The sequence below is a fragment of the Syngnathus typhle genome, linkage group LG1, assembly GCF_033458585.1.
Source record: "Syngnathus typhle isolate RoL2023-S1 ecotype Sweden linkage group LG1, RoL_Styp_1.0, whole genome shotgun sequence".
Taxonomy (NCBI): Eukaryota; Metazoa; Chordata; class Actinopteri; order Syngnathiformes; family Syngnathidae; genus Syngnathus; species Syngnathus typhle.
In genome coordinates this window covers 21751349-21765413 of record NC_083738.1, presented here as the reverse complement: position 1 = coordinate 21765413, position 14065 = coordinate 21751349, and the positions used below count along the sequence as shown (strand labels likewise).

Genomic DNA, 14065 nt, shown 5'->3' with positions numbered 1-14065 from the left:
TACATTTGACTCACCACAAACAATCCGGACAAATTTGACTTGAAAAAATAATCACCAAGCATTTGAACCAAAGCATTAAAAAGTAATGATATAACCATTCTCTCTCACAATAAAATATTAATCGATCGACCTGGGAAAATAGATGCTACTTTGTGTCGCATCCTTATGCCAACAAAAAAATACATTATAGTCTGCAGGGGCTAGAATATGACACGAGGTTATAGCCCAAAGTCCACACAGTGACTGTAAATAAATAAATAAATGCCCCTTTTAGCGCTCCTCTCTTTCTATTCTTCTTAAATCCAACAAGCTAGCTAACCACAAATCTCAATGTTAATGCAAACGAAAGGCTCGAGTTCTTATAGTGGTGGAGTGGCACTTCAAACCAAGTGATGCGCTTGCACGCCATATTAGCCCCGCCCCCCACAGCCACAAACCTGAAAAATGGAACTAGTGAACGTAAAAGTTTAACGCTAGAACTCCACAAGTGAGTACGGCATCAAACACAATCTTTCACACTTCCTCAGCAATTATGAGCGCAGCGTAAACAAATTCATTTTACTTGCATATTTAACAGGACAAATTCCTTGCAAGCGGAGTTTCATCGGACCAATACCGAGTCCTCCTCTGTTTTGCCATGTCAACATTCCATTGTGTCAACCTCTTGAGACACAGCAGTTAGGCAGATTCCCAGAAGCCCCTTTGCTAAATGTAAACACCGCTTACTAGTTTTAAGGCCTTTAATTTGACACTTCTACACTCCTTTGGTGAACTAGATATGTTTTACAAGTAAAAGACAATATGTGGCACCAAACATGTTACAAACGAGGAACACCACACAGACAAAACTGTGCACTACGTAGTTGACGACGACATGCTATGCTGTAAGTAGCATTAGCGCCATTTTAAAATTCTACCAGTAGGCATCTAATGCTTCTCTACTGGAACTCGTAGCGCACAGATTTACACCTCGGGCACAGTTTTTTTCATGCGCGATTAGTTATCAACGTGGAGTTACCTAACAAGTATGCCAAAGTTATCCAAAAAGCGACCAGTACGACTACCTGGACTGTAAGCAGCACATCACAAATATTAAATAAATGCACAAAATGGCTTTTGATAGCACAACTAGTAGTGAGGCACTACCAACTAATAATCAGTAGAATTTTACATTAGTACCGGTAGTGCAACTGTTACTCGTGAACCCAAACTGTGCACTCTTTGAGAACTTTGTAATACTATGCTAACACCTAAGCTGGATATCAAAATATCGAAAGAGTCGTTAAAAGGCTTTAGGTATGTCAGTAGCGTGCCATTTTCTTGTTCTCGTTTGGCTCATTTACATTTCGGGTTTGTCGCTGTGACTAAAAAGAACCCGTGATGTCTGATTAACACCTCAGATGAAGACTCTGCTTAATTTGCTGTGATTGCTTTCAATTCGGCGCCTGGTTTTCCACCTTTGCGTCTCTTAAAAGTACGGCAAGCGAAAGGTCAAAGTGTTCCTCGTTATCCATGCATGAATTTGTCGAGTCGAAGCTTTTGGTGTTTGCGCGGATGCGAGGTGCATAAAGTTGCTGATTAGCTCGCCCGCTGCTGCAATCTGAGTGCTTCTTGTGTTTCGAATCTGACCAAACATGTTAAATAATGAAACTTTTCCTCACAGTCTTTGCCTGAGAACAGGCCGCCGGTCTTACTGGTTCCATTGGATTTGTACAAGAATGGCAGAGAGGAGTTTTTTCATCCAAATATTTGACTGTAATTCTAACTTTAGGATTTTGTTAGTGTAGGTTAGTCCTCAATCAATGTGCTGTGCTATGTTGAATAGGCTATGCTATTTCTTTAGAGAAGCTAGTCTTCGTTATTTCTTTAAAACAGTCACCTAGGCCCTGCCTAATACAGAACTTGTATGTTCATTCTACAAGGTGTGGGCGACAACAACGTTGGAGTATGTTAAAATGGGCAGAAGGCCGCTATAGCGTCTCAGTCATCACAATCAACCTGCTCCACTTGCGCACTCACTATAGCAGGCATCTAAAATTAGCCTTCTTGTGCTGAGAGTCGCAGCGGTGGGTATGTACCGAGATGTCCGCTATCCCGGATGGAGGCCGTTGCTCATCTGCTGCACGTAGCACGGCGAGCAGGCTACAGAGGTGCTCATTTTTCCAGGTGATCGTGACGTTGGATTTACATTGCGGCTCTCGTTACTCGAGGCCATAAGAAACGCGCCGGTGACTGTGACGCAATCCCCGGAAGGTAGCAGCAAAGCACTGTTTTTGAGCAAATGAAGCTCTTCAACTCACTTCATTAGAGTCGCTTTGCATTAACAAACCACGAGATGGCAGCAAAGAACTACATGTCTCTAAGAGAAAGGTCACAACAGAGTTGCTTGGCATTAAGATGCAAAAAGAAAGGAGCCAAAGCAATAATTGTGAACACAAAACGGTAGTACTAGCTGACAACTGTTTGCATGCTACGAGTGACATTACAAAATTTGACAGCACATGGACTTAATCTGGATATCACGGATATGGAATAACTGCTCAAACGGCTGAGCCTATTTTGACTTTTTGTTTTGACTGCTCAAACGTTTCTCTATGCTGCCCTACATATTTTGACACCATTTTACTAAAGCTGCGGTTCAGAGTTCACACACGGACACACAAACATGCACACACAGACATAAAGAAACGTCAGGGTTGACAAAGGGATGAAAAATGACTCAATGAATTACTATTTGCCCATCTGCTAATGTCACACTCAGGTAGACACTACTGCAGATATGATGTACAACGCAGTTGATTATTATCTACCCCTCCGCCCCCCACCTTCAGGAGGAAACTTGGCCCGAGACAGAGGCTTTAGGTTTATCAACGCCTCCTGACAGATGGAACGGAGCAGCTTGTGGGAGTGCGAAAGCCCTTTCGGCTCCACTCCTCCCGCAGAGATGTGCTTGCCAAAAGCGGGTACGGCTCACTTTTATGTAAAAAAAAAATAAAAAATAGCGGACAAAAGGGCAGAAAGTGCTGCTTTTGGAGTGTCTGTTTCATCGTCGTGTAGTGAAACCTTTCAAGTCGAAACCCCCTGAAGTGGCATAATCGTTACGCATCATTTAGATGATGTCATTCGGCGAACCCTTAACTCGACGTGTGCTTTTGCTAAACGGCATTAAACCTGGTTTACAAGCGGTGTCGTGGGAGAACGCTTTGGCCAACGTGTGACATCATAGCGAAAAGGTCTGGTTTTGAGGAGAGGAGGGTTAGCTGAGCAAGGCGTGACAGACTAGGTTAGTACCTGCCAGAGAGGGGGAGTGGAGCTTGGCACAAGGGTGCAGGGGAAGGACAGAAGCCTCTGAAGAGAGCCTGGGGACCTTTGCCCTCCCCAGGCTTGTGGATGACACTGTAAATTGGCTCAGCCCGGCTGTGGGGGTACAGGAATCACAGTGAACGGGACAAAGTGTAGGACAGGAAGAAAAGCGCGCATACCAGAGGTGGGAGCAAGTCACGCATGTGTCAACGTCTCTGGTCTTCACTCAGTTGCATTTCTGGAGAAATTGGACCTAACTAGACATACCAGTTTTACACCTTTGCAATGACATAAAATTAGGCTATGGATGATTAACCCTGTGCTGGTTCACCTTTGTAAACAACGGTTTATTTAGAAATTAATTGTGGCTGAATTTGCCCTAGTTCACGTTTTCCTACAAAAAAAAAGCCATTGTTTTGAAGTTATGTTGTTATAATTTGAATTGGATATTTGATCTCTTTGACTATGTGACAATAAAGATATGCAATCAGAAATGAAATCAAATGTGCGGGAGGAGGGTTCTAGTATTTTTTTGTGCTACACAAAAAGTAGCAATACTCTCAACAACAAAACAAATGTCACTAACAATCTCGATTTTTAAATGTCAAACAGGCAAGACTTGTCATGTAGTTAGAGTCAAGTCCAAGTCAAGCGAGTCCCAAGTCCTAAAGTTTAAGTCCGATTTAAGTCAAGTCCTGTGACTCAAGACCCCCGCCCCCACCTCTGACACATGGCAACAAAAGATGCGACATACAATGTAGACAGGCAGGCACAAAAGGACATTACGGGGCCACGGGACAAGACCACCGCAGTAACATACTTCGACGCCTGCATGCACACGCACACACAAACGTACACACAGGGAGCCTCCCCCCCCCCCAGAGCTGTGGGTCAAGATGATTCAAGACCTTGCGGGACACTCCTCAGTGATGATGCTATTTTCAATTCTTGGGTTTAGGAGGTCAAAGGCACCACACACTGTCCAGCTTTAACTCAACGTCAACTCCCCGTACTGATCTTAGAAATGCAAATCCACATTTGCTGGCCTTCACCAGGTGACTGTACATGCGTGTCTCGTGTTCACGCCAACCACACGGTGACAAGAACTGGACGACAGTGACCAAAAAGAAAACCCATGCAGGAGTGAAACTGGCAACCCTTACATACTGTTTGGCTCAAATTTGACCCATTTTGACATTTGTCAGCAATAACAATGGCCTCGAATGTCACCCTGAAATTTGACGACTTTTCCTCAAGTGTCCCTAAATATATAAAAACAAAAAAAGAATGTCAATGCAATTCTTTTGTTTTGTTACAAAATGTTTGTACGCTTTCTTCATGTGGCTTGGCTTTGACTTTCAACAGTGTGTTGAATCTACGATACGGGTGAGAATAATCTTGGACCTGTACACAGACGTGTGGACTTTTTATGTGACAGTGGGAGCTTAAAAAAGTCCCAAGAAGTGTCTATGTTCCGACCACATTTGACCTGTTGGTCTTGGAAGAGTCATGGTGGGATGTTTGAAACAGTCTAACGACGTAAAAATGATTATACACACTAAACCTAAGGAAGGGAAGTCACACAAAAGATCAAAAGGTGCCTTGGCACGGGTGCGAGATCTACACCTTTACCTTGCTCACAAACATGGATTAAGAACAGCCATTCATTTATCAGTGCTACTATATCTAGTAGAAGGACGATTATGATGAAAATAGTTTTTACCTGAGTCAAAATTAATCAAAACATGGAACTCGCACGGAAAAGGAACAGTATGTAAGGGCAGAGAAACTGCTTTCACAATATGTGTTGTGACACATTTGTTCCACAACAGCAAAAAGAAACCAAAAAAAAAAGACCCTCTGCCTCGATCTCCAAGCAAGCTGTGTGCTTGAAATCTTTGCAGTTGCAATTACGAGTCCGTGGGGGTTAAATAATGCAAAGGGAGGCAAGGTGGGAGTCATCCAGCCACAGTCGATGTACTAGTGTGCTCTTCGTCCTCACTTGTAGGACACTTTTAGCCTCCTAGTAGGACAACAGCATGTGTTTAGTGAGGTGAAACTATCCACTAGTTGACCACCCCACTTCACTCGTATTACTAGTGTCAAAAAACGCGAAGAGTGAATATTTAGTGCTTCATTAGTAGTACAAGTTGCACATTGGTGTCAACAAGTGCACACGTGTGCTTCATTAGCGACCATATCCAACTAGTAGTTTGCCAGTAATAATAAACAACTGTGTGTGTGGCAACAGTATCAGTATAGGCCCAACTAGTAGGCGGAGATCACCCACTGGTAGCCTCTTGGACCGTACTGGCAGCAGCAACCTGCCCACTTGTAGTTTCGCCTGACCAATAACACGCCGAGTCATTCTACTAGTGCACTGAATGGTCTTCCTAGCAAAATACAAATAGCCTACTAGCACATGGACCTTAAGCTGGATGCCGAGAATAGAATAAGTGCTTTCCATGGTCAGCGACTTACCTGGTGAAGTCTTCCTCGCCGAGCATGTGCCGGGGGACAGGCGAGTACCTGGACGGGGTGACCTGGGGCGGCGGGTAGGGCGGCTTGGGCTCCATGGCGCCCATGTAGTTGTGGCTCACGTGGTTGTCCACCATGGTGGGGAAGGCTGGAGGGAGGGCCAGGCCAGTAGGGGGAAAGCAAGAATGATTACACCATAGGGGACACAGGAAGTTAGTCAAAAGGAGAAAGACATTTTTTTTTTAAATAATTGATGCTTTCAATTAGTTTCACTCCATGTTATAATGGAAAACTAAATATAAAGAGTTATGTGTTGTGTGTTGATTGAACACAAACCACATCACTGTTTCAATGTTAACACAAAGTGCAATAGAGGGGCAAACAAAGCGAGTATTGATGTAGTAGTAAAGCTTTAAACAACTATTTGAACATGCCCTGGAGCAACAGAGTATATAAGAATAGTTACAGGCATTTATTATTCATCCTTTACTACACTTTAGTTGTGATTAAGTCCACTTTAAATCCTGATCAACTGAGCATGTGTGACATGGAGGAAAAGGCCAAAAAAACAAATACAGTCGCAAAGCCAGTGTGCTTAGTAAATGGCTCGTCAAAGAAGAGTTTGGAGACATTTCGCCTTGAGATTGTGGGCTCCCATGCGCAGGTGGGATGTGAGAAACCGGCCACACTCAGTAGGAGGCAGAGAACTAAGCTTGTTGCTGTGGGAAGAATTGCCTGCGTGTGTTTGCGCGTGCGTGCGTAGTGTGTATAATAGTCACGATGTGGGTGTCTTGGGCGTTTTTGTTCAAGAGAGCAATGAACCAGTGCAAGAAATTCATGCAAGTTCATCGCTCCTCAAGATAAAAAGACAGCATTATATTATTAAGAAGTGTCACACCATTGTGTTATGTAATGTGAGATTTATGTAAAGTGTATTTGTAGTGAAGTGGGTCTTTGTTTACGTAGTAACACATTTGGAGATGCTATTTCTTGTCACCACTTGGTTAACATAGTGTTGATACAATCTCATTGGATTGCTCCAAGAAATATTATTTCGTTATGACAAATAATGTCGTTTGGTTCATTTTTCTATACTTCTATGGTATAACAATAAATGATTCGTCCACTAGATGGCAGAAGGTCCCATTCGGATAGTATTGTAAAATGACAAATCCTTATACGAAGCGAAATTTCACATGCAAACCTCCACCAAGGCTGATCATTCCTAGTTTTTATTTTATTTTAATAAGATAAATAACACTTTTATATTTTACTTTGTTAAATAAACATATTAATGACATATATAAATATAATTTCAGAAATTAAACACACAGACATGTTTTTGCCGTATTATACAAACACATGGAGGCAAAGACAGCGCCTTAGTAAACCGCAGTGGCAGCAGAGGATTCTTCACAGATGATAAATAATATATGCCTGTGAGTATTGTTATATGGTGAGAGGGGCTTTCATTTGTACAGCTCTTTTCTTCCTTAGCGACTCAAAGCGCTTAATCACGGTTTGCTCGTGTACCTACTGATGACGCAGCATCATGAGCAACTGGGTTCATTATAGCCTTCGTGTTGGGGGAGGATTACTCAACCACTGAGCCCAATAATGTCTGTTTCACCGCTGTTTACGTTTATGTTTATTATTTATTCATCACTCTTATTATTTATTGTTTGTGCCTTCTTGTTTTTATATTGTGTTGTTTACTTGTATGTCTATCGTGTAATATGTCTCGTCACCGTGGGATAGAGAAAACGTCATTTCGGTTTCTTCGTGTGTCTTGACATGTGAAGAGATTGACAATAAAGCTGACTTTGACTTTGACTTTGTAAATATCCGTTGCATGAAGGGTTAAAACACCACAAAGCTAGCCATTAGCTCGTCTATGAGGTTTACTTAGAGTTATGTGGTTTGGTTTATTAATTTATATACCTTTTTTTGGTTCATTTTTGCATGCTAGTCAAAGCAAAAAAAATGGCTTGTATGTTGAAAAACTCTTTCTGCCTCTATTTGTTTTTTTTCCATTGAAATGTGCACCCCAGACATGAATTGAAACACGCGGAGAAAGAGGAGTTAATAACAACCCCATTAGACATAATATTAATACTATTACCACGATTAATATTATTACTCCTGTTTCCAAGCAGCTATTCAATATTACATTTTATTTATTTTATAATCAGTATAATAAATTGATAATGAGTCAATTCTACACAATCAACAATGTGACATTTGATTACTTTTGTGATTATCCCTAATAAATAAATGAAGACGACGAAGTAAATACGTACTGCTGGAATAGTCGGGCGGGGCGTACATGTCATTAAGGTGAACGGGTCCTGGCTTGGCCACCTTGAGGTAAACCATATCAGACGTGTTTTTCAGTGCGGCCACCGCCTCTTCGTGACGCACGTCCTGAAGCACGATGTTGTTCACCTGGAACAGAATACAAGCCGTAAGAAACCTCCGGTCGGGGTACACACGTACGTGTTTTAAAATTGCATCACTCGCAACTAAAAACTCGTAAAAAGCCTTTTCCCGTGTCGCACCAGCCAACGCGCTCACAGCTCCAAGTGAGATTCGGGGCATATTGCAACTGTGTGAGAGAAGCCCAAGGTTGGCTGTGTTGGTGTATGCGTGGTGAGAGGAAATATGGGAAATATATAAGACGCATGAGGAGGGTCTTACAGCAAGCAGGCGATCTCCCGTCTGCAGCCGTCCATCTTTTTGGGCGGCTCCCCCTTCAATGATCTTGGTGATGTAGATGCTGTTGTCACCCGGGATGTGCTGATTGCCGATTCCGCCGGCAATGCTGAATCCCAGTCCTGGAATGTTGACGTAAAAATCATTTATCATTGGATCGATGGATATGTAACAATAATTTTCTGACTACATGATTCTTGTTTGAGCTTTCAGATTCAGGAGGGAGAGCTGTAATATAGTATTATTTCAAGAACAAAGAAGATATTATGAGAGAACATAATTTAGAGTTTATAAAAGAATAAAGTTCGAATATTAAAAGAAACAAAAATCGCTTGTTGTTCTACACAGTGCGTCAAAATTTGAGCACTGCTCCGTTTGGTGCAAAAAGCAAATTAAAATAAAAGGACAAGATAAAATGTGAAAACGTAAAAGGATATAAAAAAGAATAACTAGTATTTAGTACTACTTTTTCTCGGGAAAAAAATTGATAATCAGTATTTTCAAAAAACACAAAATAAAAGGACAAGATAAAATGTGAAAACGTAAAAGGATGTAAAAAAGAATAACTAGTATTTAGTACTACTTTTTCTAGGAAAAAAAAATGATAATCAGTATTTTCAAAAAACACAAGTTAGAATTGTATTAGGAATAATAAAAAATAATATCATTATCATTAAAAGAATATATATAAGAAATTATATAAAAAAAAAATAAGCAATGAGACAATATATAAGTTAATATTGGTTGGACCGTATTTTTATTTGGCCAAGGGTAGCCACAGTAAAGCCAAAAGATACAATGTGATGCACAAAAATATATCATATTCGATATATTTGATATACTATTTAAAGAACTGAAGGAGAAAATCATAAAATCGTATGAACATGTTCAGCCTTGGGAAGCTTTTTGACATTTGCATTCCCACAGTTAAAGTGGTTGTGTGTGCGTTACCTTTGGGGCCTTTGAGCAGGTTGACCTCGAGGATGGTCTCGGGTGGGGCCTGCCTTCGCCTCACCAGCAGACGCACCACCGGCCCCGCCTCCTTCAAGGCCTCCACCGCCCGGCTGTGGACCACCTCCGACACGTCTACCTCGTTCACGCGCAGCACGCAGTCGTTAACCCTGCGGATGTGTACGAGGAAGCCTTACGTCGGTGTCATCGCTACAAATGCTGCAGCCAATTTCAGTGATGCACTGGATATCACACAAAATAGTAGTAATGTTACGATAACAAAGTTGCTATTTGACAATGGAAGAAGAAGATAACTTTAAGGAAAAAAGGAGTCATTTCCTGATCAGACGTGAAGAAAAATCTGCGTTACCCGAGTCTCCCGTCCATGGCTGCCGCTCCCCCCGGAATAATCTTGGTGATGAAGATCCCCGGATCGTCGGGAATGTGCGGATTATCGATGCCTCCAGCGATGCTGAAGCCCAGGCCCGAATTCCCCTGAAAAAAAATGGGAGACTAATGTTGCAAATATGTTCAGCAACAAAAATTAAAAATACCCAAATCATCATTTTAGAAGAACCTGTCACTTTTCAACCAAAACACATGAAACTGCTTATAGTAGCTCCAAAAATTCCATCGTTCAATGACTGCTGCATTGATGTAGCACATAACCAAGTAGCCATATAGCACTAACTTACCCTTTCCAAGATGATCTCCTCATACTTGTACATGCCATCGCTGCCGTTCACCTGTGACACAAGAAAAGACAAAAAGCTACTTAGCAAGGCTGGCTTGTATTAGCCCCCCTCATACACACATGTTCATCTTCAGTTTAATTAAAACATGGGAAATTCTTTTGTAAGTGTCACCGACAGCACCAAAAAAATCAACAGTTTTATCACAGGACTAAGAGGATAAAGAATATATGCCTGCGAGAGTTGTTGTCTTGTTGTATTGGCTGTTCAAATATCCCTGCCCGCAATAGTCGTAACGACAACAAAACCGATGCTACTTTTGTGAGCCTAGCTGTAGACTTTTGCATTGTGTTAGCTTGAAGCTCGTAGACTTTTACGGTTGTTGAATCCACATGGTGCAATTCTCTTGGTTTCACGTATTGCTTGTGTGTTTCTTTTTGTCTTGTTACTTCTTGTATTGCTCAGACTTTAAGCAAAACAAAATCACCCAAACTCGAAAGTTGAGTCACTCGTATCTCAAAGCAGCACTGCACACCAAAACGCTTCAGCAAAAAATCTCACATTTTTAACACTTGCGGTTTATGCTCAAATGAAATCGGATTTTGAGTTTATTCCGCGTCTCGGCCGTGACACTAAACCTGCAATGGGGAGCCCTAGCAAAAACGAAAGGCTGGGTTAAAGGTCAAATGTATAATGGATGTGGATGTTCACATGGCAAACGTCTACACACACACATTCACGCACACACAAACGTGGAAACGGACTATGTGTGAGGGGGGGGAGAGAGAGAGAGAGAGAGAGAGAGAGAGAGAGAGAGAGAGAGAGAGAGAGAGAGAGAGAGAGAGAGAGAGAGAGAGAGAGAGAGAGAGAGAGAGAGAGAGAGAGAGAGAGAGAGAGAGAGAGGGAGGGAGGGAGGGAGGGAGGGAGGGAGGAGATACTTACATAAGAGCCTGCATCAAGTGAGTCTGCGTTGACAATGATGGGGGGAGGGTTGGCCTGTGAATATGAAGAGATACACATTATCTCAGCAGATGACGGCGGCTGCACACCGGACGCCATGCGCACGCACACACATGAGAAGGTGCAGGAAGGTGCGAAGGGCTGAAAATGACCACAGGGGCCCGGAGACCGCCAACAAACACAAAAGAAAGCGCACACACACACTTAAATGTGGGGCAAACATTTGTGCATTTTATTCGATTACTATGAACAAATAAAGAAAAAAAAGAGATTTTTTTTTTTCATTGATTTAAACAGTTTTGACTTATAAATATGATTTATTCTAAAAACGTTTTAGCAAAGTAAAAAAATGCGAACGTGACTCAATCTGTTAATTTATTGTGATTTATTACATTCAGAGATTGTGGGTTCGATTCTGGCTCTGACCCTTCCTGTGTGTTCTCCCTGTGCCTGTGTGGGTTTTCTCCAGGTACTCACTCCTGTTTCCTCCCACATCCCAAAAACATGCATGGTAGGCCGATTAAGCTCTCCAAATTGCCCGTAGGTGTGAGTGCGAGTGCGGATGGTTGTTCGTCTCTGTGTGCCCTGCGATTGGCCGGCAACTGGTTCAGGGTGTCCCCCTGAACATTTTACTGTACATTTAACATGTTTTAAAATTCTGATTCCATCTGATTCCAAATAAATCAGCATTATGATTTGTGTGCAAAGGATGATGACAATGATGATGATTTTTCAACAAGCTCACTTTCAGCTCAATCATAATATGATATAATACGATACGATGCGATATATGATGATTATATAATTTTCTCATAATAGAATAACTAAAAATAACAGCATCATACTGCACATTGTATTAAAAGCAAATAAATATACACGCATGTAGTCTCTATTTTCAACTGAGTAGCAGTCAAAAGTCTGGAGTGACATTTAATATAAATCTTTGACCAGTGTGTGCGCGTTTGGAGTATAGAAAATAACCGCATCCAGTGTTAAAGATGAAAGAGGTCATATTTATGGCCGAAGGTCAACACACTTGTATGCTAAACAAAGAAGAGCTCAGAGGAGAGTCTAGGTTCTCTGGATACATGTGAACCCTCCACATGACATCCGATGTCAAAATGGAATTAGAATTGAGCAAACTTCACAATACTAGAAACAAATAGTCTTTGGGAGTATTAAAGATTATAAAAGTAAGTATGAAGAATAGCCAAATTTCAAGAGAATTGCAACATGGTGAGATGAAACACAAAATTGCATGTTTGTTGTCTCAAAACAAAACAAAAGGAACCAAAATAAATGGCACCAAGTGCATCATGGGATTTATAGTCAAGAAATAACGTGGGAATCAGTGAATCCAGACACCAAATCAAGATAGCAGTAAGATAAAACAGCCGTTTGACATAAAAAAAACACAAGATAATCTCAGCACAAATAATCTCAACATGCGTTTGTTTAACATTGAGCAAACGAATCAAGTACCTAGGATTAGACCGGATTAGTAGAACCCCCCCCCCCAGTTCTTAGAATGGTCATCCACATTTATCTGTCGGCCGCCTTGAGGAAGAAGAATACGCTCAATTTGAAAGCATGTGAGTAGAGAAGTACCAAATCTTAGAACACATTTTTGTCTGTCTGTGCTCCAGTAAGGCCATCGAGGACCAAATAGCAATTTACCCCATCTGGATAATCCTTTGATGGGAAGTAGGCTAAGGATTACAGAGGTCAAGTCAGCGGCATTTCACAGATTGATGCCAATCCAGGTTGCACATGCGCTGGAGGCATTGATCTAAAAGCCTACATCAGAAATCAATCTATTTTTTTCTAGATTATTGCCAAGTAAATTGTAACCTTAATCCTCTAACACTGACTGCAACTAAAATGTGAACGGAAAAGAAAAGATAAAGAGCAAATCATGGTAACATGCAAAGGAGCTAAGCGGGTAATTCTAAAATTCCAATCAAATTTACGATATTGCAGGGGTGTTAAATGGTTAAAAAAAAATTACATGTGCAATAAACATAATATAAAAATCCAATGGTAGTTCACACGCAAGCCTCATAAGAACACAAAAATACACAACCATGCATAAATAATAGAAAGAGTCAACTTTACATAGCGTTAACCTAGTGTATACGTGGCAAATGTGTGGTTCACTCTGGAGACGGTGACGCCACCCACAGAAGTGAATGCAGGGCACAGGCTTCATCCCAATTGTTAAATAATCAATGGGTTGCCATGGCAACCACTGCCTGAACACAGCATTGGCCAGCAGGCCTACTTTGCAGCATCCCTCTGCTGCACCTCGCTGCTCGCGGCACTTTTTTTTTTTTTTGCCTTCCTGCGTTTCCTCTTCACGTAGATGCTTCAACTCAAAAGCTTTATTTGACAAAATCTTCATTCATATACTAACAGTCATTATTTTTCATCATTCTGTCACTTTTCAATGCCCTGCCGTCAAGCTCGTTCAATAATAATTTTCCCAGAATTCCACGTCTCATGTCATGAAATTGCCATTAAAATGAATTATTCTTCCGTATTTGTGAACTGATTCAGACCATCTCCAATTTCAACTGCTCTATCAGGACATTCTAGGAACCATTTTTTATATTTCTAATATTGCTGTATTGTTTTTATTCCTTTACAAATTTTGCTTGACAACATTCCCAAATCTATGCATAAATGTTAATAAATGTACATATTCCATATTCATATTACGCATTCCTCAAATGAATAAAGAAATTTATTCAAAAACATCCAACTTGAAATTGTTCCACTCTTTCGGAGCGCATTCACGCCAAACTTTTCATTAGTCCGCATTACTAAACTTTTCACACACAAACCCAAACTATGTTATTCTATGTATACGTATATTATATATTGACATTTCAACACTTCAGTGACTTTTTCTGACACCACCCCCCCCATCACTTTCTCAGTAAGTCAAATGTACAGTATTTAGACAGCCC

At 41.2% G+C, this 14065-nt stretch overlaps 1 protein-coding gene across 7 annotated transcripts in view; it reads right to left on the bottom strand.

Annotated features, from left to right (window-relative positions):
* dlg3 (discs, large homolog 3 (Drosophila)) overlaps positions 1 to 14065 on the bottom strand; it is a 71531-nt gene that overhangs the window by 19973 nt on the left and 37493 nt on the right. For 5 of the 7 annotated variants that reach the window (XM_061273955.1, XM_061273990.1, XM_061273965.1 and 2 more), the window contains 7 exons: positions 11079 to 11132; positions 10140 to 10190; positions 9815 to 9939; positions 9445 to 9614; positions 8479 to 8615; positions 8082 to 8226; positions 5785 to 5947 (listed from right to left, as the gene is read on the bottom strand). In XM_061273955.1, the coding sequence (XP_061129939.1) occupies positions 5785 to 5947; positions 8082 to 8226; positions 8479 to 8615; positions 9445 to 9614; positions 9815 to 9939; positions 10140 to 10190; positions 11079 to 11132 (845 nt within the window). The remainder of the gene's footprint in view (positions 1 to 5784; positions 5948 to 8081; positions 8227 to 8478; positions 8616 to 9444; positions 9615 to 9814; positions 9940 to 10139; positions 10191 to 11078; positions 11133 to 14065) is intronic. The other 2 variants (XM_061273973.1, XM_061274016.1) reach the window with 1 other exon arrangement.